This window comes from Neovison vison, chromosome 11, assembly GCF_020171115.1.
Source record: "Neovison vison isolate M4711 chromosome 11, ASM_NN_V1, whole genome shotgun sequence".
NCBI lineage: Eukaryota > Metazoa > Chordata > Mammalia > Carnivora > Mustelidae > Neogale > Neogale vison.
Window position 1 is genome coordinate 28,269,140 of NC_058101.1, and position 23,726 is coordinate 28,292,865.

Sequence of the window (23,726 nt, forward strand, 5' to 3'; positions counted from 1 at the left end):
TCCCTAGTTTACTTTATTGTGAGAATATAACATGTAATACTTACAGCATACAAATATGTATTGTTTCATGCTCTTAGGCTTCTGGTCAACAGTAGGCTACTAACTAGTAGTTAAGTTGTAGGGGGTCAAAAGTAACATTCAGATTTGTGACTGCATGGTTGTTTAAAGGTCAGCCATGCATTTGTTAAAGCCCACAATGTTGAAGAGCAAAGTAAACACACAATAGGATTCTTAAGTCTGCTTTTAAGGATACTCTTTAAACTTCAGGGATTTTTTAAAATAAAGGAATTGTCTTCAATAATTTTATAATACTTTATAGTTTGGGAAGTGATTTTATATATATTTTTAATATCCTCAATTATATTTATATTTATATTATGGTAGAGAAAGTTTTTCTAAGTGCTTGTTTACTTAGATGATTTTAGAAAGTAGAGAATTAGCCAAATGTCCTGTTTATTTAACTTTTTTCTTTGGTGACTCAGATTTTGATTTGAAGCATTTTATTGCCTTATTTATCTTTATTATCTTATGCTGTTAGTCTACTTTTGGAGACTCAGTTCCTCTATTGAGGAATCTTTATTATACTAAAGACACGTAGGTTTATTTCTCTTACACTAAAGTGACTCAGATTATTGTCTTTTTGGTGTCATATGCTTTTGGGTGGTTTTCAGGCTTTCATTTTGCTGCCACCTGTTATTTCTTCAATCTTCTGGTAGTAACTTTGCCACAGCATAGTGTAGTGGTTAAGAGAGCTCACTTTGCAGTCTGACTGAAGTTACTTAATTGTTCGTTCCTCAGTTTTCTCATTTTCTCTAAAATGAAGATAAAAATAGCTCATTTCATCCCACTGAAATACAAAAACCTACAGTGCCTACCAAATACATGCTCAGTAATTGCTTACAGAAAATTATAGTTTAGTGATATTTCTAAGAAGTTCTAGCTATTTTTTTAAGTGGAAATAATGAACACAGTTTAGTGAAACAAGTTGATTATAATGTAACGACCTCAGGATCATTTCATCCAATGAGTTTTCAGTAAGAATATGCTGTGTATCCTGTTTTCTCCTCTAGGATTTTGATGGATTCCTGTCTCATCCTTTGAGGTCTTTCATCCATTTGGAGTCTATTATTGTGTATGGTGTAAGGAAATGGTCCAGTTTCATTCATCTGCATGTGACTGTCCAATTTTCCCAACACCATTTTTTGAAGAGACTGTCTTTTTTCCACTGAACATTCTTTCCTGCTTTGTCAAAGATTAATTGACCCTAGAGTTGAAGGTCCATTTCTGGGCTCTCTTTTCTGTTCTGATGATCTGTGTGTCTGTTTTTGTGCCAGTACCTATAGTCTTGATGATTACAGCTTTGTAATAGAGCCTGAAGTCAGGAATTGTGATGCTGCCAACTTTTTTCAACATTACTCTGGCTATTCGGGGTCTTTTCTGGTTCCATATAAATTTTAAGATTATTTGCTCCATTTCTTTGAAAAAAGTTGGTATTTTGATAGGGATTGCATTAAATTTGTAGATTGCTCTAGGTAGCATAGACATTTTCACAATATTTGTTCTTCCAATCCATGAGCATGGAACGTTTTTGATATCTTTGTGTCTTCCTCAATTTCTTTCATGTGTACATTACAGTTTTCTGAGTACAGGTTCTTTGCCTCTTTGGTTAGGTTTATTGCTAGGTATTTTACGGTTTGGGGTGCAGTTGGAAATGGGATCAACTCCTTAATTTCTCTTTCTTCTGTCTTGTTGTTGGTGTATAGAAATGCAGCTGATTTCTGTGCATTGATTTTATATCCTAACAATTTATTGAATTCCTGTATGAGTTCTAGCAGTTTTGGAGTGGAGTCTTTCGGGTTTTCCACATAAAGTATCATATCATCTGCAAAGAGTGAGAGTTTGACTTCTTTTTTACCGATTTGAATGTCTTTTATTTCTTTTTGTTGTCTGATTACTGAGGCTAGAACTTCTAGTACTATGTTGAATAACAGTTCTTCATAGAAACATTGCCAAAGGCAAGGGAAACAAGGGCAAAAAATGAGCTATTGAGACTTCATCAAGATCAAAAGCTTTGCACAGTAAAGGAAACAGTCAACAAAACCAAAAGACAACTGACAGAATGGGAGAAGATATTTGCAAATGACATATTAGATAAAGGGCTTATATCCAAAATCTATAAAGAACTTAATCAAACTCAACACCGAAAGAACAAAGAATCTAATCAATCAAGAAATGGGCAAAAGACATGAGCAGGCATTTCTGCAAAGAAGACATCCAGAGGGCCAATAGACATATGAAAAAGTGGTCAACATCACTCGGCATCAGGGAAATACAAATCAAAACCACAGTGAGATACCACCTGACACCAGTCAGAATGGCTAAAATTAACAAGTCAGGAAATGACAGATGTTGGCAAGGATGTGGAGAAAGAGAAACCCTCCTACACTGTTGGTGGGAATGCAAGCTGGTGCATCCATTCCTGAAAACAGTATAGAGGTTCCTCAAAAAGTTGAAAACAGAGCTACTCTACAGCCCAGCAATTGCACTATTGGGTATTTACCCTAAAGATACAAATGTGATTTAAGGGGACACATGCACCCAAATGTTTATAGCAGCAATGTCCACAATAGCCAAACTATGGAAAGAACCTAGATGTCCATCAACAGATGAATGGTTAAAGAGTATGGTGTATATATACAGTGGAATACTATGCAGCCATTAAAAAAACCTGAAATCTTGCCATTTGCGATGATGTGGATGGAACTAGAGGGTATTATGCTAAGTGAATTAAGTCAATCAGAGAAAGACAATTATATCATCTCTCTGATAGGAATTTGAGAGGCAGGGTGGGAGGTTTTGGGGGGCAGGAAGGGAAAAATGAAACAAGATGGTGCTGGGGAGAGAGACAAAACCATAAGAGATTCTTAATCTCAGGAAACAAACTGAGGGTTGCTGGGGGTATGTGGGGGAGGGATAGGATGGCTGGGTTAGTACATCAGGGAGGGTATGTGCTATGGTGAGTGCTGTGAATTGTGTAAGACTGATGATTGCACAGTCCTGTAGCCCTGAAACAAATAATACATTATATGTTAATGCAAAAAAGCCAAAAAAAAAAAAAAGGAATGTGCAATGTATCAACACACTTTTATACTTATGCTAAAGGGCTCTGCTGAGCTTAGACTTTGCAAGTTCTTTCACTTTGCTTATAGGTATGCTTTCTCTTCTAACTTGACATCCTGTTGCTCTTGCCCACGTCTCTGTCCCCCACCAAAGTGGTTAAGGACTGTATAGCAATAAAAGCAAGTATGTTCTCAGAGAGGGCTGATGTACTGTTTTTGATCTAATGCATGGACTTTGTGACCTCTTGGCAGCTCATTGGTTGCTTTTTTTAAAACTTCTCATTTTTCAGCTGTATATCGAATAATTGATAATGGCTACAATTCTCACTGTGGTGCTATTTAGTGAGTCTGTGTTATTTTCAGATGTTGCTTAACATGAGTTTTTGTTTTTTTAAATTTCAAGATGGAGATATGCGTGAATTAGAGCGAACAAGACAGTATGTACATGAAGCTTTCCAAGCAGGGGCTATGACATGCTTAATTTGTATTGCTTCAGTGAAGAGAAACCAAGCAGTAAGTTCTTCCCTTTATCTATATTAATGCATCTCCCCAAAATATCTTATTTTGCATTTATCATATTTCACCATTTATTATTCTTTTGTTAAAAAACACTTCATTTGAGAATTTTATTTATGAATAGTCATTTTATAAATCTGTAATTTGAAAAAAATTACCTCTAAATGAGCAGCCAATCTTTTTAGCACTGTTAAATGTAAGTGAAGCAAATATCTTCAGTTGTAATGCACGTGTTAATTTGATAAAGCACAGCATCTGCACTTTAGGGATTCCCACAAATACTGAAATGTTAAAATGGACTAAATTTCACTACTTTCAGCAGGGTTTAAAAAAGGGAGATACGGTCCCTGCCTTGAAGGAAATAGAACCTAGTCATGATACTTAATAGTTTATTAGTGAGCTTCTCTTGTGTTTCTTGTGTTGAAGACACTCCAGAAAATAGCTGGGGTCACTGGGGAGAGATGGATTCAGCTATAACTCATGTACTTGGAGGTGCTATGGTCTAATGTGAAGTTATTCATATGTAAATTTAAAAGGGCATTAAAGATGCAATTAAGGAGAAATAATGACTGAATATGGTAGACTCAGTGTTTAGACTCAGAATAATCTATTGTAGCAGCATTGCCTAGACAAAATCAGGCCGAACAAATTGAGTTGGTCGTGTCATGTAGAGTGAATCAGAAATTTAACATAGATTGGATAGGGTAGATGTGGATGCATGGGCGTTTGGTGTCTAGAGTCACATCTGGTTGGCTTACTCTGATTTCTGCTAGTGGATGAATAGTCACTCTGCATGTGGTTATAGTCCCACCTTAAACATTTGCTGTGTGTAGATTCATTCATTCATTCATCCATTCATTTATTTATTTAATTTCTTTTCAGTGTACCAGAATTCATTGTTCATGCACCACACCCAGTGTTCCATGCAATACGTCCCCTCCATAATACCCACCACCAGGCTCACCAAACCTCCCACCGCCCGCCCCTTCAAAACCCTCAGATTGTTTTTCAGAGTCCATAGTTTCTCATGATTCTTCTCCCCCTCCAATTTCCCCCAACTCCCTTCTCTCCATCTCCACATGTTCTCCATTTTATTTCTTATGTTCCACAAGTAAGTGAAACCATATGATAACTGACTCTCTCTGCTTGACTTATTTCACTTAGCATAATACCTTCCAGTCCCGTCCATGTTGCTACAAAAGTTGGGTATTCATCCTTTCTGATGGAGGCATAATACTCCATAGTGTATATGGACCACATCTTTCTTATCCATTTGGCCATTGAAGGGCGTCTTGGTTCTTACCACAGTTTGGTGACTGTGGCCATGATTTATTTATTTTTTAACCTTAATCTTTTCTTTTTGGGATTTCTTAGGTAGTACACAGGAATTGTGCACAAACACAGGAGCGTTAATGTCCCCTTTCTTCCACATGGAATTAATTGGCGGATAGGGGTTGGAGCTGGGATAGTTTGAGATGTGTTTTACATGGTTCTTCAGCAGGTCCGTAACAGGACTGAACTTTGGCCCTTAGCAATAATCAGCTCAACAATATACCATTTATTGGCATTTCCTCTTCCCTACCTTATCCCCTCATTGTTGCATCCCAGTTCTTTACTCAGGCACTGCTTTGGGGTAACTCAGCTGGGAAATTGCCTTCTTTTTTTTAATGCTTCTGCCAGCTTATGCGTTATGCTATATGTGTGATTTTATTGAGTAGCTGTGAAATGTTGTAATGAAAAGAGAACTGATTTTTGTCATTGAATGTTGTCAGGCTTTAAAAATTAATTTACTGTTATTAAGTTTAAAAATATATATATTCCTGGGCACCTGGGTGGCTCAGTGGGTTGGGCCACTGCCTTCGGCTCGGGTCATGGTCTCAGGGTCCTGGGATCGAGTCCCGCATCGGGCTCTCTGCTCAGCGGGGAGCCTGCTTTCTCCTCTCTCTCTCTCTGCCTGTCTCTCTGCCTACTTGTGATCTCTCTCTGTCAAATAAATAAATAAAATCTTAAAAAAAATATATATATATATATATATATTCCTAACTTTTTTGCTTATTTAATTTTTGGTTTAGCACTAAGTGCTAGATTAATAGATTTTATATAACGAAAGGGCTATATACAGATATATGTACATAATATATTTCAAGATTCTCTGTAGAATTATTTATAATTAGAAATAACCTAAATGTCCAGTGAGAAATTGGTTAAATTATGATATATAAATCTATATGATATACAGCTATAAATACCATGTATGAACATATTTAATAATGGTAAGTGCTTATAGTATATTAAAAGACTATAAAGTTACATATCAATTTATACAGCATGACCTTTTTTTAACAAGTATGAAATATATACCAAAACAATTGGAGGTCATTCAGAATGTTAGTAGTTAGTGATTTCTAGCTAAATGATTCTAGGTAATTAATATTTTTATTTAAAGTGTTCTAAACTGAAATTTTTATGGAGAACAGTTCTTCTATTAGACTGGAAGGAAAAATTTTTTTCTTTAGTCCTTGCGTAGCTCTTCAAAATAGTGTGTTGCTCACTTTAAAGTAGTGTAGGGTTATCGAAGAAAATCATTGCATACATGTTAATTTCTGATACCTTTTTCTTAGGTTTGGAGCTGTTCAGGATGTTTCTGTATATTTCACATGCCCTGTATCCAGAAGTGGGCTAAAGATAGCCAATTTCTGGTATCTTCTCCTTTGACGGATGACGATTTTGGGAAGAGAGACTATCCTTGGCCATGGTAACTTTCTGCTAATTTAGTTGGAATAGTAAGTTGTAAAATAAAAGAAAATTGTAGGTCCTGAGTTGCCTTATTGGCAGTTTCAGGATCCATGTTGGGTCTTCAGTTAATTTGGTTTGTGGAGTTATAGTACTTTGGTCATGGCTTCTGTTTTTTCCAATTTGTATAACTACTTGTTCCTTTCAAAAACCAATAAATCATTCAGACTTTACTTTTTTTTCTGCCAAACACCTCCTTAATTATCTTTTTTAAGGAACTTCCATTTCTTTAAAATTCTCTAGGACTAGAATCCTTCGTAATTCTGGTACTTCTTTTCTGAGTTACTGTTGGTATACATTAGTTAGTATCACTTGGTACAAGTCTGCCATCTAATGTATTTTGATTATAGGCTTCCCAATTTTATCTTTGAAATCTCTCAAACTGCAGGTGTATATTAGACAATCTTACTAGTTTTTCCACATTAATTTCATTAGTATGGCTTACTTTGGGTGAATATTTGATTGTGAACTCCTGTTATATTTCTAGAAAGAGTTGGGGAGTGGAAAATTTTTATCTCTGCTAAATAAAGATAATAAAAAATTTATCCATACTGGCAGCTCGGAGGGTAGATTGACTGTCAAGGTAATGAAGAATAAACTTCAGGGGTTCTGTATTCATATAAATATTCACTTTTGTAATTAATTTTATATTTTTAACAGAGGCCCCTATATTGTGTAAGATTCAGACCTCGGAAAGCCTGGATCTGTATCAAACCTCCCCTTTTTACTACAAATACTGACACATTTGTAAAATTTTGGTGGTGTAGTGGTTTTTTTTTTTTTTTTTTTTTTTAAGTAGGCTCCAGGCTTAACTGTCTGAGCCACTCAGGCTCCCCTGTGGTAGTGTAGTTTTTCAAAAACATTTTAGACATAATAGTTTCTTTGAAAAATAATTCTCAGAATTCTGTGAGGGGTTTTATTCCCATGTTAATGGGTTATTGAAATTGATGAAGCAAAACGATATGTTCAGGCTTCTCTTACTCTGAAGTGGTGAAGGCAGGATTTGAAACCTAGGATTTCTGGCTTCTAAATTCAGTGCTTTTCAGTTCTTCTGAGTTGTCTTTTATAATACTATTTTTATAGATACTATTGTTTTGTTTGCATTGGATATTAGCTTCTGTGAAACGGTTTAAAATTTTAGAGACTATATTTGTTTTGCTACTGTATATTTTTTTATTTATGGGAGCATTTCAGTGTTCAATAGGTACAAAATTAAACTAGCTATTCAGACTCAATTTTAGAGATCTAAACCTTATGCATACTTTTATCACCTTTGCTCACCTCATTCTGTTTTAAGTGGTCATTTTGCCACATTGCTGGGAAGTACCAGTTAAAAGGGGAATGAACTTCTACTCTTTACTTAAATCTGAAGAACAAAAAATTGAATCAGCTGTGTAGTAGTAAACTTCTCATTCTATGTTTTATATTTTTTAAGAAAATTAGTGACTGTTCTGGATTTGTTTAATCCTCATCAAGATGGAACTAGAACTTGATACAAATATTAGTAGTTTTAAGTTAGTTATTCAGTAGAATTCAAACATTTAAAATGCTGAAATGTTTCTACTAAGATACTGCTTGCTTATTTATGACATTGACATAATTACATTTTCTTATTGCATGCCATTACTTGAAATAAAACACATTTTACACATAATGCCCTTAACCTCTCTCTCAGTCTCCTAGAACAATTTAGCCTCACTGTCGATAGGCAGTATTAAGGTATTGTGAGTTGCTTTTTAGCCATCCATATCTAGGCGTATGTATGTATGTATGTATTTATTTATTTTTAAAGATTTTATTTATTTATCGGAGAGAGAGCGAGCACAGGCAGGCAGAATGGCAGGCAGAGGCAGAGGGAGAAGCAGGCTCCCTGCCGAGCAAGGAGCCCGATGTGGGACTTGATCCCAGGACGCTGGGATCATGACCTGAGCCGAAGGCAGCTGCTTAACCAACTGAGCCACCCAGGCGTCCCTATCTAGGCGTATTTAAAGTCTATATCCTCTTCCACTTTAGCTTAGAGGAATGTAGACATTTTTCCCTTATAACACTTCCAACAAAATAATTTTAGTTACTTATTCTAGATGAGACATGGTATTTTGTTTTTGATTTTTGATTACAAAAAAAATTGATTACAAAAACAAGTATCTTTGGTTATTCTGAATATTTATGTGGCGTTTATTTGGAAACGGAACATGGTCTTAGAGGTGTCTGGGTGGCTCAGTTGGTTAAGTATCTGCCTTCAGCTCAGCTCATGATCCCAGAGTTGCGAGACAGCCCCGCATCACACTCCCTGTCCAGCAGGGAGTCTGCTTCTTCCTCTTACCTCACCTGGCTCATGTTTTCTCTCACTCTCTCTGTCTTTCTCTCAAATAGATAAAATCTTAAAAAGAAAAAAAAAAAAGGGTGTGGTCACAGGACAATGAAAATATAAATGATACAAACGAAAGTGATGACGTGAGACTTTTTCCCGTATATTACACTAGCTATATTCATTTGGGGAGTAGTAGGGATTAGAACATCTTTTTAGAATGAAGAGATCTATGATCTACAAGTGAATTTGATAGGACTGAAGGTTTTATTTTAATTGTGCCAGGTAAAAAATCTTTCTGCTGTAGCAGAGAAAATGAAATAATATTTGAACTTTTCTTTGATTTAAGCACATTTGTTATATATCTATTTTGTATTAGATGTTGAGAAATTCTTTATTTTCCCCCTCAATTCTAAATTGTAGTCATGTTTCTTGCTGCTGTATTGCCTACCTATAATCTGGCTTCTGTCTTCTGTTTGCTGTTGCTAGTATATTTTACTTATTTGCAGGTGACCCAACAAGCTTTTAAAACATTGAGCTTTATAAAAATTGGAATGACAACCTCAAGAATAAAGTTCATTTGCTTAGTAGAAAGCTAGTGTTGCTTTCTTTTTGTAGCTTCATTCTAACTATGTTTAATACAGTAGGAACTAACCACATGTGGTTATTTAAATTTTGAAAAATTGTGATGAATTCTGTTTCTTCCTCACTTGTATATATTAGCCACGTTTTAAATGCTCACTGGTCATATGTGGCTAAGGGCTACTTGTCTGGACATGGTAGGTATAGAATGGTTCCTTCGTCTTATATTATACTAGACAGAGCTATTCTAGATGGTTGAAATTGATTTTTGTAAAATCTTGTTTCTTATTTGTTTAAAGATGGAGCAGAGGGTACATTTATGGAGTTAATTGAGTATACTCTACTCCTAAGTATGTTCATAGTCCTGTTTCTCTTGTCACTTTTAAAAATGAAATTAATTTCAGTAATTTCCTTCTTTTTTGTAGTCCAAAATGTAGGTTCGAATACAAACGATCTGACACACCTAGTAGGTACTACTGCTATTGTGGAAAAGTAGAAGACCCACCTCTAGATCCGTGGCTTGTGCCTCATTCATGTGGCCAAGTATGTGAGAGAGAATTTAAACCTCCTTGTGGCCATAAGTGTTTACTCCTCTGTCATCCAGGTGAGTTAAATATTACATTTCTAACTGTTTGTGGGTGGTTATTTCTTATGTTGAGGCAGAAAAAAAATTGTCAAAGTTTAATTCAGATCTCAAGTTTACATAAGGAGATATTAGAAGAAGATAATAGAAGATATTGTAACTCCACACCAATTTTATAAAGCTCAGTGTTTTAAAGTATCAGTAAAGAAAGCTTTACAAATTACTGATACATGTAGGAATTGAAAGTTTTAAATTTTGACTGATGAGGTTTTTTTCTTCCCCTTTCATTGGATTCTAGGTCCCTGCCCTCCTTGTCCCAAGATGGTCACAACTACTTGTTACTGTAAAAAAGCAAAACCTATACCTCGTAGGTGCAGTGCTAAGGAATGGGCCTGTCAGCTGCCATGTGGGCGGAAGTTGCTTTGTGGACAGCATAAGTGTGAAAATCCTTGTCATGCAGGTAAAAATGTCCTACCTGTTGGGTGTTCACGACTTTTTAAGTAAAAATCAAAGCAGTCTTTCTTAGTTTTGTAATGTTTCTGTGCTAATGTCTCATTGCAATTTTAGGAAATTGTCCGCCCTGTCCGAGAGTCAGTAGACAGAAGTGTGTCTGTGGGAAACAAGTAGCTGAACGGAGCTGTGCGAGTCCACTGTGGCACTGTGAGCAAGTGAGTGCCTTTGCTTTTGGAGGGGTGGGTGTGAAAGAATGCAGAAAATGTAAACAATTTAAACTGTAAACAGTTAGGTTTAGCTGGATAAATGGAAGAAGAAGAGCCAACCAAATGAATTATATTCATGTTTTAGGAAACTATTTTCCAATTTAATGTAACTTTAATTATTGGAGGACATTTTTTCTTTTCAAATGAATAGCTATTTGTTGACTTTTCAGATTCAATACCTATGTACTCTGCTTCTTGCTATATCTCTCCTTCCTTGTCATTCCCTTCTCTTCAACTAACACCACTTCCTTCCTGAGTTAATCCAGTCGAGGAAGTAGGGTTTTGTAGATTGTCCTAGAATGACAGGGTTTTAGTATCATTTAGAAATCTTTGGTAGATGGCCATATGAAGCTATATGTACTTTTTCCCCTTTATTTTAAAAATACAATCTTTGGCACATAGGAAATATATGTGTATGTTTGTATGCATGCATGTGTGTGTGTGTGTGTGTGTGTGTGTGTGTGTGGTACCTATATAAAATATAGCGCATATTATGAAGAACATAAAGAAGTGGCTTGTGATTGAAAAATGGATTAGGTCATGCACAAAAGACTTTTTGTTGACTTTGAAGTTTTATGTGCTTATTGCATTTTATTTTAGGTATGTGGAAAAACATTGCCATGTGGTAATCATACATGTGAGCAGATTTGCCATGTTGGTGCTTGTGGAGAATGTCCTCGATCTGGGAAAAGGTTCTGTCCATGTCAGAAGTCAAGTAAGACTTTTTTTAAACCTTTAGTGGGAAATGATTATTTCTCATGTTCACTTAGAGTACATCCCTAATTAAATTAGATTTCTGTGGAAGTTCATAATGTAATTTCAATAAAAATGTCAATTTGATATTAGATTTTTTTAATGATTGCTGAAAGGATAGTATGGCTTAATGGGTTATGAACTCACACTTGGGAGTCAGGCATATACTGGTTCAGAAGCCATCTTCATGAACTATAGTTTCTTCAAGTTACATGCAGTAATAATATTTTCTTTATAAGATAAAGAGAATGAAATGAGCCAGAATTAAATGATAAAATGTTCATGAAGTATTTGGTATAGTGTCTGGCAATAAAGGAAACCTCATAATCATAAACTGTCATCATTATTACATTATATTAGGTTATAGGTGAATTTAATTTCGCTGCCTTGAGATAAGGCACAGAACATTGCAGTTTGGGTGTACTTCTTTTAACTCTGTACCAATTCTAGCACACATATTTATAAGATTATTGCCAGCACTTGTCTTAATATGTGTATGTTAAAGGTCAGTTTCATAATGTTCTGAAGTCTACATCTTTTTTTTTTCTAATTCTGTGAGGTTGTTAAGAGAAAATTTTCTTTTTTAATTCCGTTTATTGTAGAATATTTCGTAGATTTATAGACTATTTCGTAGAATATTTCGTAGAATATTTCATAGAATATTTGTAGATATATGTGGTCTTACTCTTTTATTTAGGTAAGTATTTCTGAAGTAGTTAGCTCATAAACATATGTGTCTTGAGGATGGTAACTTGTTATGTGTCAAATTCTTTTTTAACAACAGACTTTTTATTAGGGATTATTTTCATTAAATGTAACTCTTCCAATAATTATGTAGATGCATATATTCACAGTCTGAAAAGGCTATTTAGGGAGTGAAAAGAACATGGCATGTTTTTAATGCTTTAAAGTAATGTATCTTATTAACTTTGACTTTTTGTCTGCTTTTAGAGTTTTCTTTGCCGTGTACAGAAGATGTACCAACTTGTGGAGATAGTTGTGACAAAGTACTTGAATGTGGAATCCATAGATGTTCACAGCGTTGTCACCGAGGTCCTTGTGAAACATGCAGACAAGTTAGTCTTCTCCTGTAATAATTAATTTTAAAAACCACCTATCATAGTATGTCAAATAGGATTATGCTATAATTGTTTTCCATTACTTTTATAAACATCTATATGACGATCTGTATGAGCTTTGTTGACCTAATATTTATGGTAGAGAAGCAGGAGAGTATGCCAACAATCAAATCTAAAAATTAGCCTTTAGTTTTGCTTGATAAAAGTTGAAATGTTGTCATTTTTATAATTTAGTTTTATCTGTCTTTTCAGAAGATATTCAAAGCAATGATAATTCAGCTTAGTGATGATGGAAAGAAATAAATGCTTAGAAGTGAGATGTTGAAGTTATATATGTCATTTTGGTTTTGACCATGCTACTAAATAATCCAATTCTTTTGTTTTACTGAAATAAGATGTGCGGATGGTATGGCGTAACTAGATGTTATTTTAATGTGTGTTATTGTTTTGCTATTTAATATCCAATTTTACTAAATTTAATAATAGAAATTCCATGAAGTCTTTGTAAAGTAAGATACAAACAAATGTCTTAGGAAATTGGCTTTATTTTTGGTAAAGTTTTTTATACGAAAGACGTTTTAAACTTTCCTTCTTTATTCTTCACTAATTACAGAGATTGCAAAATGGAGGAAAAATGTCAACAGAAGTTAGTTTTAATAGCATTCATTTGATTCTTCCAGGAAGTAGAAAAGCATTGTCGCTGTGGGAAACATACAAAACGAATGCCATGTCATAAGCCTTATATTTGTGAGACTAAGTGTGTTAAGATGCGGGACTGTCAGAAGCATCAGTGTAGGAGAAAGGTATGTGGAGTAAGCCTGGGAAACTGATTTAAATTGTCTTGAATTTGTACTTTTTGAGCCTGTGATAAGCGCCATCATGATTTGTTCTTCAGATGTTAAAGCATGTTCTTTGTTTTCCATATGGAATACTAGTAAATATTCTAGATTAATCTTGTTTATATTAGTGGGAGATCTTTACTAAGGTTTTCAAAGGGCAGGGTGTCTTTTTGGTCCTGGGCATAAACGTTTTAACTTGGTTCTCGGGCTGTTTCTTTTCCATGGATTTTAAAACATCATGGTGGTGGTGGGGCGTAAGAGAGTGGTAGAGTGTTAGAGTTCATTTGGTGGTAGAGGCTTACCTTCCTAGTGTTCAAATCTTATTTATAGACACTTGGTTCCATATAAGTTGGACTGGAGTATTTTATTGAATCTGTAAATTTGTAGTTTTTGTGAGTTCCGTTTATCATTATGAATTATACCTCGATTTCTGGTAAGGGTTTCTTGTTCTTAAATCTATTAAAGTACAGTGATACTGTTTTGTTTAATGTTAACATGGATATCTTTTTCTGTTCTTTTACTCTTAACTCATATTTAAAGTGGACTTCTTAGAGACCACATTTAGATACTATTTTATAATATCTTCCACTCAAATGTTGACAATCTTTGTCATTTAATTTGGGTGTAGTCATTTAAATTTAATGTGATCTTTAATATGGTAGGATTTAAATCTGTCATTTTGCTATTTATTTTCTATTTGCCCATGTGTTGTTTGTCCCTTTTCCCTCTTTTGTGTTTTCTCTTTGATCAAGTATTGATTTTCAGTGATTCATTTCAACTCCTTTATTGGATTCTTACACATTTTATATCCATGTATTTTATAAACTCCAAATACATTCAGTTACTTTTGCTTTTAATAGATATCTTTTAAAGAATTTGAAAAAGTAAGAAAAGTACTCATATATATTTATCATGGAATTCACTGTTTTTAGTGCTTGTTATCCTTTTTCAGAGATTTGGGTTTCTGTTTTTTCTTTCTTTTGGAAGGACTTCTTTTAATATTTTTTGTAATGCTGGTCATGACTTCTTTCAACTATAATGAACTGTCTTCAGCCATTGTGACAAATATTTCTGTAGTAGAATTCTAGTTTGACAACATTTCCCCCATACTTTAAAGATGTTGTTCCATTATCTTTAGCTTGCATTTTTTTTCCCAACCAACTGTATGCTTGCGATGGTTATCTTTGTTCCTCTGTACTGTATGTAATGCCTCTTTTTTCTTTGGCTACTTTTAGAGATTTTTCCCTATACTGTTGGTTTTCAGCAGTTTATTTGTGGTGCTCCTGTGTAGCTTTCTTCTTGTTTCTTTAGCTTGGTTTCTGTTGAGTTTCTCTGGATCTGTTTTTAGTTTTCATCAAATTTGTGAAATTTTCATTCTTTGTTTCTTCAAATATTTTTCCCCCATGCATCACCTTCTGAGACTCCAATGATGTGTGTGTCATGTTGCTTGAAGCCCTACAGCCTACTGATGCACCATTTATTATTTAGTCCTTTTAATTTCTAAAATTTAATTTTAGCCTATATGTAGCTTTGTCTTCAGTTCACTAATTTTCTTCTACATTATCTAATTTGATGTTTATCCCTTCCTGTGTCTTTTCATCTCAGAATGTAGTAATTTTTTTATCTCTGAGAATTGGGAGCTGAGCCTTTTTTATATCTCCCATGTTTGTCCTTAGCAGGCTCATGCTTTCCTCTATCTTCTTGAATGTATTGATGAGCTATACTTTTATAATGTTCATGTTAATGTCTTTGCCTACTGATTCTGTCATCTATCATTTTTGGGTCTATTGCTGTTGATTGGTTTTTCTTCTCCTTTTGGATGATATTTTCCTGATTGGTAATTTTTTATTAGTTTCCAGACATTATGAACTTTAAATTTTTGTCTGCTGGGGGTTTGTTTGTATTCCTTTAAATATTTTTAAGCTTCATTCTGGGTTTAAGTCAAGTTATTTAGAAATCATTTGGTTCTGTTGAGGCTTGAATTTATTAGGCAGAATGAGGCCACCCTTTTATCCAGGGCTAATTTGGTGTCATTACTGAGGCAATAATTCTTCTAAGTACTTAAAGCCTGTGTATTAGAAGATTGTTCCACTGTGTCCATAGGGAACATAAATTATTCCTAGCCTTGACTGATTTCTTAGAAATGGTTGTGACTTCTCCTTCCAGTGGTTCTTTCTCAGATTTGGGTATTATACATGTATACTATTTACATGTATTCAATATATTGAATTCAAAATGTACATGTATTTACATGTATGCTGTTAATCATCTAAAGACCAGTACTCAGCAGAGGACTCAAGGGGTCCTTTCCTGAGTTCTCCACAACTTTCTCTGTACTGCTGCCACTTCTCCAGAAATTCTAGCTACACTGACCTCCCTGAATTATGAATTTTGTCTGCTCAACTTGGTGAGACCACCAGACTCTGCTTGTGATCTTCCTTGTGCTATAGCCTGGAAACCTGAGTCTAAGCAAGTACTATCATAGAACTAACCTTGTTTGTTTCTCTTAGAGATTGTTGTCCTGTGCTGCCTAAATGTCTAATGTCTAAAAACTGTTGCTTCATATATTTTTTCTGATATTCTGGTTGCTTAAAACAGAGTAAATCTGATCATTATTACTCCATCATGGTCAAAACCCAGAAGTATGTTGAAAGGCTTATTCAAGTCATGGACCACATAGATTCTTTCCTCCCATTGTTACTGGCAGAGTGATAGGTACATAGTATTACTTGGTAACTATTAGCCTAATTGAGTGAACTATTTTGACTTTTAGTTGCTTTTCAATAGTGTGTATTCTGTTTTAAGCTATTTTTTATACTTTGAAACTTGTTCTTAAGTAGGTTACAGTCCTATGTTTCTTTAAGACAATTGTAGTCTGTATTTTTTCCTCAACATTTGGATATCTGAGGTCAAGGAAGGAGTTAGGATGGCAAGATGGGCTTTAAGCAGTTGCTGTGTGTTCATGAATGAAATTGGGGGAGGTCTGCACAAATGGATTAGAAGACAGGGAGGTGAGAAGATAAAGAAAGTTAGAAGCAATTAGCCTTTCTCTGTTTCTCTCTTTTAGTCAGTCTTTGATGCCATGGTTTGAAAATAAACTAATTTGATTTAATTTAATTTAATTAATATTAATTTAATTTAATAAACTAATTTGAAAATAAACTAATTTGAAAACCAAACTAATCTATACACTGAATCACAGATTGGTTTATTTTCATTAAATAATTTAAAAGATAGACTTAATTGTTTGCCTGAATTGACTATGGAATTTGACCAAATCCATTCTTTTGGTTAATATTGGCAATCTCTACGTAGATACGTAGGAATGAAATTATCTAATGGGACTGTTTTAAGTCCCAGAATAATTAAAGGGCAAGGAAATTTAGCTTGATTTCATTAAATTAGTTTGTGGTCTATTTAAATTTATAAGTTCTTAGTACAGTCTGTCTACTTAGAATAATGTTAATCTTCTTGAATACTTTTATTCTTATGGTGAAAAGAAGTATCTTTTGCTTTTCATGAATTCTGAGAATAACTAGTGATGACATTCATATTATGTGTGGTTTTCAAATGACTGTTCTTTATATATTGCTTTCCCTTCAGTGTTGCCCTGGAAACTGTCCACCTTGTGATCAAAACTGTGGACGGACTTTAGGATGTAGAAACCATAAATGTCCATCTGTCTGCCACAGAGGTAAAATTTAACAATAGCTGTAATTTAATGTTTGTTTTTATACAGTACTTTATAACTGATAAAGTTTTTACATTCATTTTCTGATTCTTAACAACCTTGAGGAGGTAGGGCAGTCACCAGTATCTCCATTTTATGGGCAAGGAGATTGAAGCTAAAGATACTTCAGTGACTTTCTCTGAGAAATACCTAGTAAAGCACTACAGCTAAGATTTGAACCCAGGCCTTCTGAATATAAACATTTTGTTCTTTTTATGACACCATGTTGTTTCCTTACTTCTTCCTAACCTCCCTCACACAATTTTTATGTTAATTAATATGTTCTTAGGTTTTTTAGTGTTATTTTGAATTTTAGACATTTATATGGAATTAAGTCTAGTAAGGGAATGGATGTATCCTAAGCCAGTGGTTCTCAGCCTTTTTGGTCTTAAGATTCTCTTACATTCTTTTTGTAACCAATGACTTTTTGTAAATGCTGGTTTTATCTATTGGTATTTATTGTATTTGAAGTTAAAATACAGTGTAATAATGTTTATGGTTTTATTTAAAAATAGCAATAATGAACTCATTACATCTTAATACAGTAACATTTTTTGTGAAAAATAACTTTTCTGAATAAATGTAGTGAGAAGAATGGTATTGTTTTACATTTCTGCAATTGTCTTTAATCTCAAGCTTAATGGAGAATAGGCAAAATTCACATGTGTGCTTCTGCATTCAATTTGTTACTATACACCTTGACTCATGGCATCTGTAAAACTGCTCTATGCACATGAGACCTTTAAGACCTCCTGAAAGGGTCTCAGGGTTGCTGAAGTTATTAGACATTGAAAACTGAGTTAACAGGACACATGGGTGGCTCAGTCGGTTAACCGTGTGCCTTCAGGTGAGGTCCTGATTTCAGGGTCCTGGGCTGGAGCCTTTTGAGTCCGCAGCTCCTTGCTCAGCAGGGAGCCTGCTTCTCCCTCTGCCCTTGCTCTGCTCCTGCTTGCTTGCTCTCCTGTGCTCTCTCTCTCAAATAAATAAATTTTAAACAAATTAAAAAAAGAAAGAAAGAAAACAGAGTTAACTTTACCCATTTGGAGTAGGTTGATATGAAAAGGAATATTGATTGTATAGAACAGTGGAGGAGGCCCAGACTTTAGGGTCAGAGGTCCTGATTGAAGTCTGGACTCCGCAGCTTAGATAGCAGGTTTATGACCTAGCGCAAACTGTACTGTTTTTGTTAGCTTCCTTTGGGATTAGGTGGATGCCAGATACCTCCCTTAATCTCTTAATCTTCTCAAAAGTTCAAAAAGTATATTGTGCTACTGTTACTTTGTACAGTAAGGAGGCAGGCAAAGAGACTATTGGCCAAAGGTCGTAGAACTAGTTGCAGGGTCAGATGTGAACTCAAACTTTAATGATCTTTCCATCCCATCACATTGCCTCCCTGTTAGGAAAAGTGGCAGATCGAATTAATCCCATAGACTTTTTCCTGATTTGTTCTCTGATTTGTTGGTATCTTTAAATTGTGAAAGAATTTTATTTTTTTAAAGTCATATTACATCATTGATTCATTAGATTTTATTTAACATTCTAAATTTAGTCATTAATTCAATTAAAAAGTATTTTTGAGTGTCTACTAAGTATCAGGCATTGCGAATGTATAAATGAACAGTTTTGACAAAGTGCCTGCTCTTTTGGAGCTTATTTTTTTTACTTCCCTTCAGCTAGAGTATAAATAAGTAATCAAAGTAATATGGAATATTAGGTAGTGACAGTTATAGAAAGGAACTCTAGTGTGATCAGGAGAGGACTCTAGAAAGAAGACATTTGAGAGGAATCCAAAAAAAGTAAGGTATTACAAGCCATGTGGAAGGGGGTGGAATGGTGTTTTGGGCAAGAAAGCAAAAACTGCAAAGGCCTAGAGACAGGAGCATTCGAAAGAATTTACAAAGAGGACTAAATGATGTACGTGCTCAGGGGGACGAATGACAGGAAAGGAGGGCAAAGAGATGGTGGGATAAAGGATTGCTGGAGGAAAAATACGTATAGGACCTTGCTGACTGTTGATAAAAACACTGGCCTTGACTTTAATTAGAAAACCTAACTAGTTGTATTTACCATTAAAGAAATTGGATCCAGTAGTTTAGAATTCTCTCACCAAGGAAACACCAGGCCTAGTTGATTTTTACACATGATTTTTAGCATTTAAGGTGTGTGTGTGTGTCTGTGTGTGTGTGTGTGTTAAGTTCAGTCTTTCCATAATCTATTTGAGAGTAAATGTAAAAAAGGAACATGTCCCAACTTGTTATCTGAAAGGAAAGAGAAAATTATAGGCTAGTCTAACTCATAAATATGTTTGTAAAAAATTTAAGGTTTCTGTTATTCAAATCCAGCTATCCAATATGATAGTATTAGCTGTTTAAAACCTTAATCTTTCTTAGTCAAGTAAGGTTTATTCCAATAATGTGTGATTATTTTAACTTTAGTAAATCTAATGATGTGTTTCACCACATTAATAGTCTAAAGGAAAAGTGAAACTATTTTAGTGAATGTCTAAAAACAGTTGATGAAATTCAACATTCATATTTGATGAAAATTTAATTAGAAATTGAAGGGAACGTCCTTAACCTGCCACGGAATACCTGCCAAAAGGGTAGAGCGCACATCATACTTGGTGGAGGAGTGTCAAAGCACATCGCACTCTTGTATTGTTTTGAAGCAAATCCCTCAGATCCTTCAGTGTTCATTTCTAAAAGGTGGATTCTTAACCTAAAAAATAGTTAAAATATTTCTTACTATCAGCAAATATCTGCTGTTCAAATATCTTGTGTCATAAATATCTTCATCTTTAAATTTAGTTTGTATGACTCAAAAACCTGGTAAGATTGACGTACTGCAATTGGTTGATGTCTCTAAAGTCTACAAATCTATTCATTTCTTCCTCAGTCTCCTTTTCTTTTTTCCTTGTCTCTTATTTAAGAAATGAGGTTGTTTTATTTAGGCACAGGGTCTGCATTTTACAGATTATGTCTCTGTGGTATTATTTGACATCTTCTCCTATATTTCCTATAAATTATTAGTGGAATATTTGATCAGATCCAGGTTCTTTTTTTGTTTTTTTTTAAAGGAGCTTATTAGCCCCTAACAAAATTTACCTTAATGGAAGGCATGTAGAAGATGTGTTGTGCAGCTTTTACCATCTGATCCACAGTTCCATAGGATACATAGAACCATTACCTCATACTGTTTTCCATCATTCGAGACACCTTCATGATCCGGGTTACACCGTAACTCATAGGAAGAGGATGCGAACTGCATGTTTGCACTGTGAACATATGGAAGTTTGACTTACACTTCTTTTAAGTTCAAGGTCATCTGTGTTAACGGTTCTGGAATTACTGGAGGAGTGCCCATTTTGGCAGTCGACCCACTGGTCACTGGAGTTGCATTCTGAATGCGGCTTTTTCATTTTAAAACTATCATTGAAGGTACTTTATCTGTCAGGGTGTGTAATTCTTTTGGTCAGTAGGAAGGCTTTAAAGAAATTATCCCTTATTTTTCTCAAGATTTAGTTTTCAACAAAGGAAAAGTGATGCTTTAGCTTAGAGTGGCAGAAAGGTGTTATGTTTGATAAGTTCCTCTTTGAATTGCTGAAGGTAAATGAAAATTATTGTTAAGTGTGGAAAATGATATGCTTCATACTTAAAGGTCATTATTAACTGTCAGAAAATATGACACCTGGTCACTCTGAAAGATAAAATTTGATCACGTGGATAACTTGGCTTGCATTACCATCAAGAAAAGACTTCATGGGGTTGTACCTTACTTATCAAAACACTGAAGTATAAATTTGATGACTTGTACATTACATATATATTTTTTCTCTGTGTTGCTTTTTACTCTCATTTCCTTATTCTTTGTTCACTATTTGAATAAAAGTCCTTCTGGTCCTTTTAGGAACTTTTATAAGAGGCTTTAACCAGGGTACTTTTCATCATTAGTCTGTTTCTTATCAGGTTAACTGCTCTTCAGTGTTTTGCTTGGTTCTGACACGTAGGCAGCAGTCTTTTACGATCCTTGCTCCTTAGTTGAAGAATTTTATTCCCTTCTTGCTATTTCATTTCTGCGGGGAACCTTATTTAATGGGAACACTGGAGTGGGAAGAAAGACCTGAAGATGATGTCAGAGCTTTGGGAGAATTTTATAGCCTGTTAAAAAAAAATTCTTTATTTTGTTTTTGTGTATTCCTTCCAGCCTGTAACAAAAGGTAAAAAACTGAAACCCAAATAACTTTTCCTTTTGAAATATGTAGAAGAGAAATACTTGGAATTATAACCTAAAATGAGAGTTTAGAATTAGTCCTTCATAAAGCATAAGTAATAGTAAGTTGACTGTTCTTGTTAATACCCTAATGAGAGAAATTACTCTTATTAGGGAATTTAAAATAATGTACTTAAGTAGAAGTATGCATGAAAATGAGCCAAGAAGATTATTGATGTTAGGTTTTTCTAAGACATAAATCTGTTTTGCTTGTGTAGTGATGATTAAATGATTAATGTGTTAAATTTGTTATTTAGAATAAGAAAATTCTATAACTTTTTAATTGAATTATCAGTGTAGATATAGAAAAGAATGCAAATAATAATAAGTGTATAGCTTGGTGAATTTTTACAACCTGAACATAACTGGCTAACCAAAACTCTGATGATTAAACAGAACATTACTAGTATTTCCAGCACCCTCCTTGTATCCTTCATAACCATCATCCTGATTTCAAACAGTATAGTTTTTCCCATTTGTTGTATGTAAATGGACTCATATACTGCACACTCTTTGTGTTTGGCTTCCTTCGCTCAGTGTTTCGTGTGTGAGGTTCATTCACATTGTAGTTTCTTTATTCTCATTGAGGAGTATCCAATTGTGTGAATACTAAACTCATTGATTCTATTGTTGATTATCATTCGAATAGTTAAGGACATTTCTTTTTAAGTTTCAGAACTTTTTTTTAGGCAGTTGTTATCCCTGCCCGGAAACTGTAGACGTGAAGTGCAATTGTGGCAATACAAAGGTGACAGTGCCCTGTGGCCGGGAACGTACCACAAGACCACCCAAGTGCAAAGAGCAATGCAGGTTAGTATGAGGTTCTGCATAGACTTATATCTGGTGTCTTATAAATTTAAGTTTATATTGATTTTAAATATTCTTAGTACTTTAAATTCTGCTTTAATGTTCTAAAATACTAATATCTACAGTATTCTTGTTCTGTGTGGAAACAGAAGATAATGTAAATAGTACATAATTGCACTTTAGATATAATTGTTCAATGATCAAAAGTAATTTTAAAAATTTTACTTTATGATTTAGTCGACCACCAACTTGCCATCATACAAGTCAAGAAAAACATCGCTGTCACTTTGGCGCTTGTCCTCCGTGTCATCAACCTTGCCAAAAAGTTTTGGAGAAATGTGGTCACTTGTGTCCTGCTCCATGTCATGATCAAGCATTAATAAAGCAAACTGGCAGGGTAAGGGAATATATTTTAAGAGGTAGTGCATTGCTGTGGGTCATACTTTCTTCATTTTTACTTAGTCATTCAACAAACAATGGTTGAGTACCTATCATTCAACAAACAATGGTTGAGTACCTACTGGGTGTTAAGCACTGTAATAGGAGCTGGGGTACAAGGTAAATAAGACTTGCTCTTTTGTCTTAGGAAGCTCATGGTATAGAAAAAGTGAGAAGCCAATAAACAGATGTTTGCTAAAATTGTGTGATAGTCATGTTATAATTCTGATACACGTGAGGTTGGCAGTCTTCGTATATTGTGGTTCAGGATTATAGGTATCTTCTGGTTACCTCAAAGATTCATTCACTTAGTCAGTGAATATTTATTGAGTCCTTACTATGTGTTAAGCATTATCCTACCTGTTAGCGAAACAACAGTGAAGAAATAATGGAGATTACATTCTGCTGGTGGAAGTCAGATTTTACAGTTCTGTTTCTCATTTGCCTTTTGGCTAATAAGTAAAGGATAAACCCCAGTAGTGCAATTGCTAGGTTGTAGGGTAGCTCTATTTTCAACTTTTTGAGGAATGGCCATACTGTTTTCCAGAGTGGCTGCACCAGCTTGCATTCTCACCAGCGCTGTAGGAGGGTAGACCTGTACTCCTGGGGCACATAATATATTATGTGTTAATAAAAAAAAAAAAATTAAAAATTTTTAATGGGAAAATGCTTTAAAATACAAATTATGAATTTGTAAATTTATTTATATAAATTACCACTGTGGTGCATTGGATTGGTTAACTCAGAATAAAAAGTTTCTCAACTCCCATCTGTTAAAAAAAAAAAAAAGTAAAGGCAGCTACATTGTCTTTGTTCTGCCATTTAAAAACTGGAGTCTGCCTTAATTTTTAACATCAAATGTGTGTGGAGGGAAGCAATCTGATAGAATACAGATGGAATAAAATATTTCAGTAAGCACAATTTGTTAGTTACTTAAAAAAATTTCAACCTGCTTGAGCAGAGGGTATGTGGAACTATTTTCTTAGATTCTTACATTGGGCATATAATTTAATTCCTCTGCCTTTAAATTTTTATGTATTTGACTTGTAGCACCAGCCTGCAGGCCCTTGGGAACAGCCTTCTGAGCCAGCATTTATTCAGACTGCATTACCTTGTCCTCCGTGTCAAGTTCCTATTCCTACGTAAGTATTTTGGAATTTTAACTTAAAAAAAATTTTTTTTGACATAGTT

General features: G+C 34.5%; 1 protein-coding gene across 4 annotated transcripts in view; it reads left to right on the forward strand.

Moving 5' to 3' along the window:
• The window catches only part of NFXL1 (nuclear transcription factor, X-box binding like 1), a 76,501-nt gene that overhangs the window by 13,101 nt on the left and 39,674 nt on the right, over positions 1-23,726 (forward strand). For all 4 annotated transcript variants that reach the window (XM_044226124.1, XM_044226125.1, XM_044226126.1 and 1 more), the window contains 12 exons: positions 3,523-3,632; positions 6,257-6,390; positions 9,744-9,922; positions 10,200-10,361; positions 10,469-10,569; positions 11,221-11,335; positions 12,325-12,449; positions 13,133-13,255; positions 16,895-16,985; positions 21,980-22,100; positions 22,335-22,494; positions 23,586-23,677. In XM_044226124.1, coding sequence (XP_044082059.1) covers positions 3,523-3,632; positions 6,257-6,390; positions 9,744-9,922; positions 10,200-10,361; positions 10,469-10,569; positions 11,221-11,335; positions 12,325-12,449; positions 13,133-13,255; positions 16,895-16,985; positions 21,980-22,100; positions 22,335-22,494; positions 23,586-23,677 — 1,513 coding nt within the window. The remainder of the gene's footprint in view (positions 1-3,522; positions 3,633-6,256; positions 6,391-9,743; positions 9,923-10,199; positions 10,362-10,468; positions 10,570-11,220; positions 11,336-12,324; positions 12,450-13,132; positions 13,256-16,894; positions 16,986-21,979; positions 22,101-22,334; positions 22,495-23,585; positions 23,678-23,726) is intronic.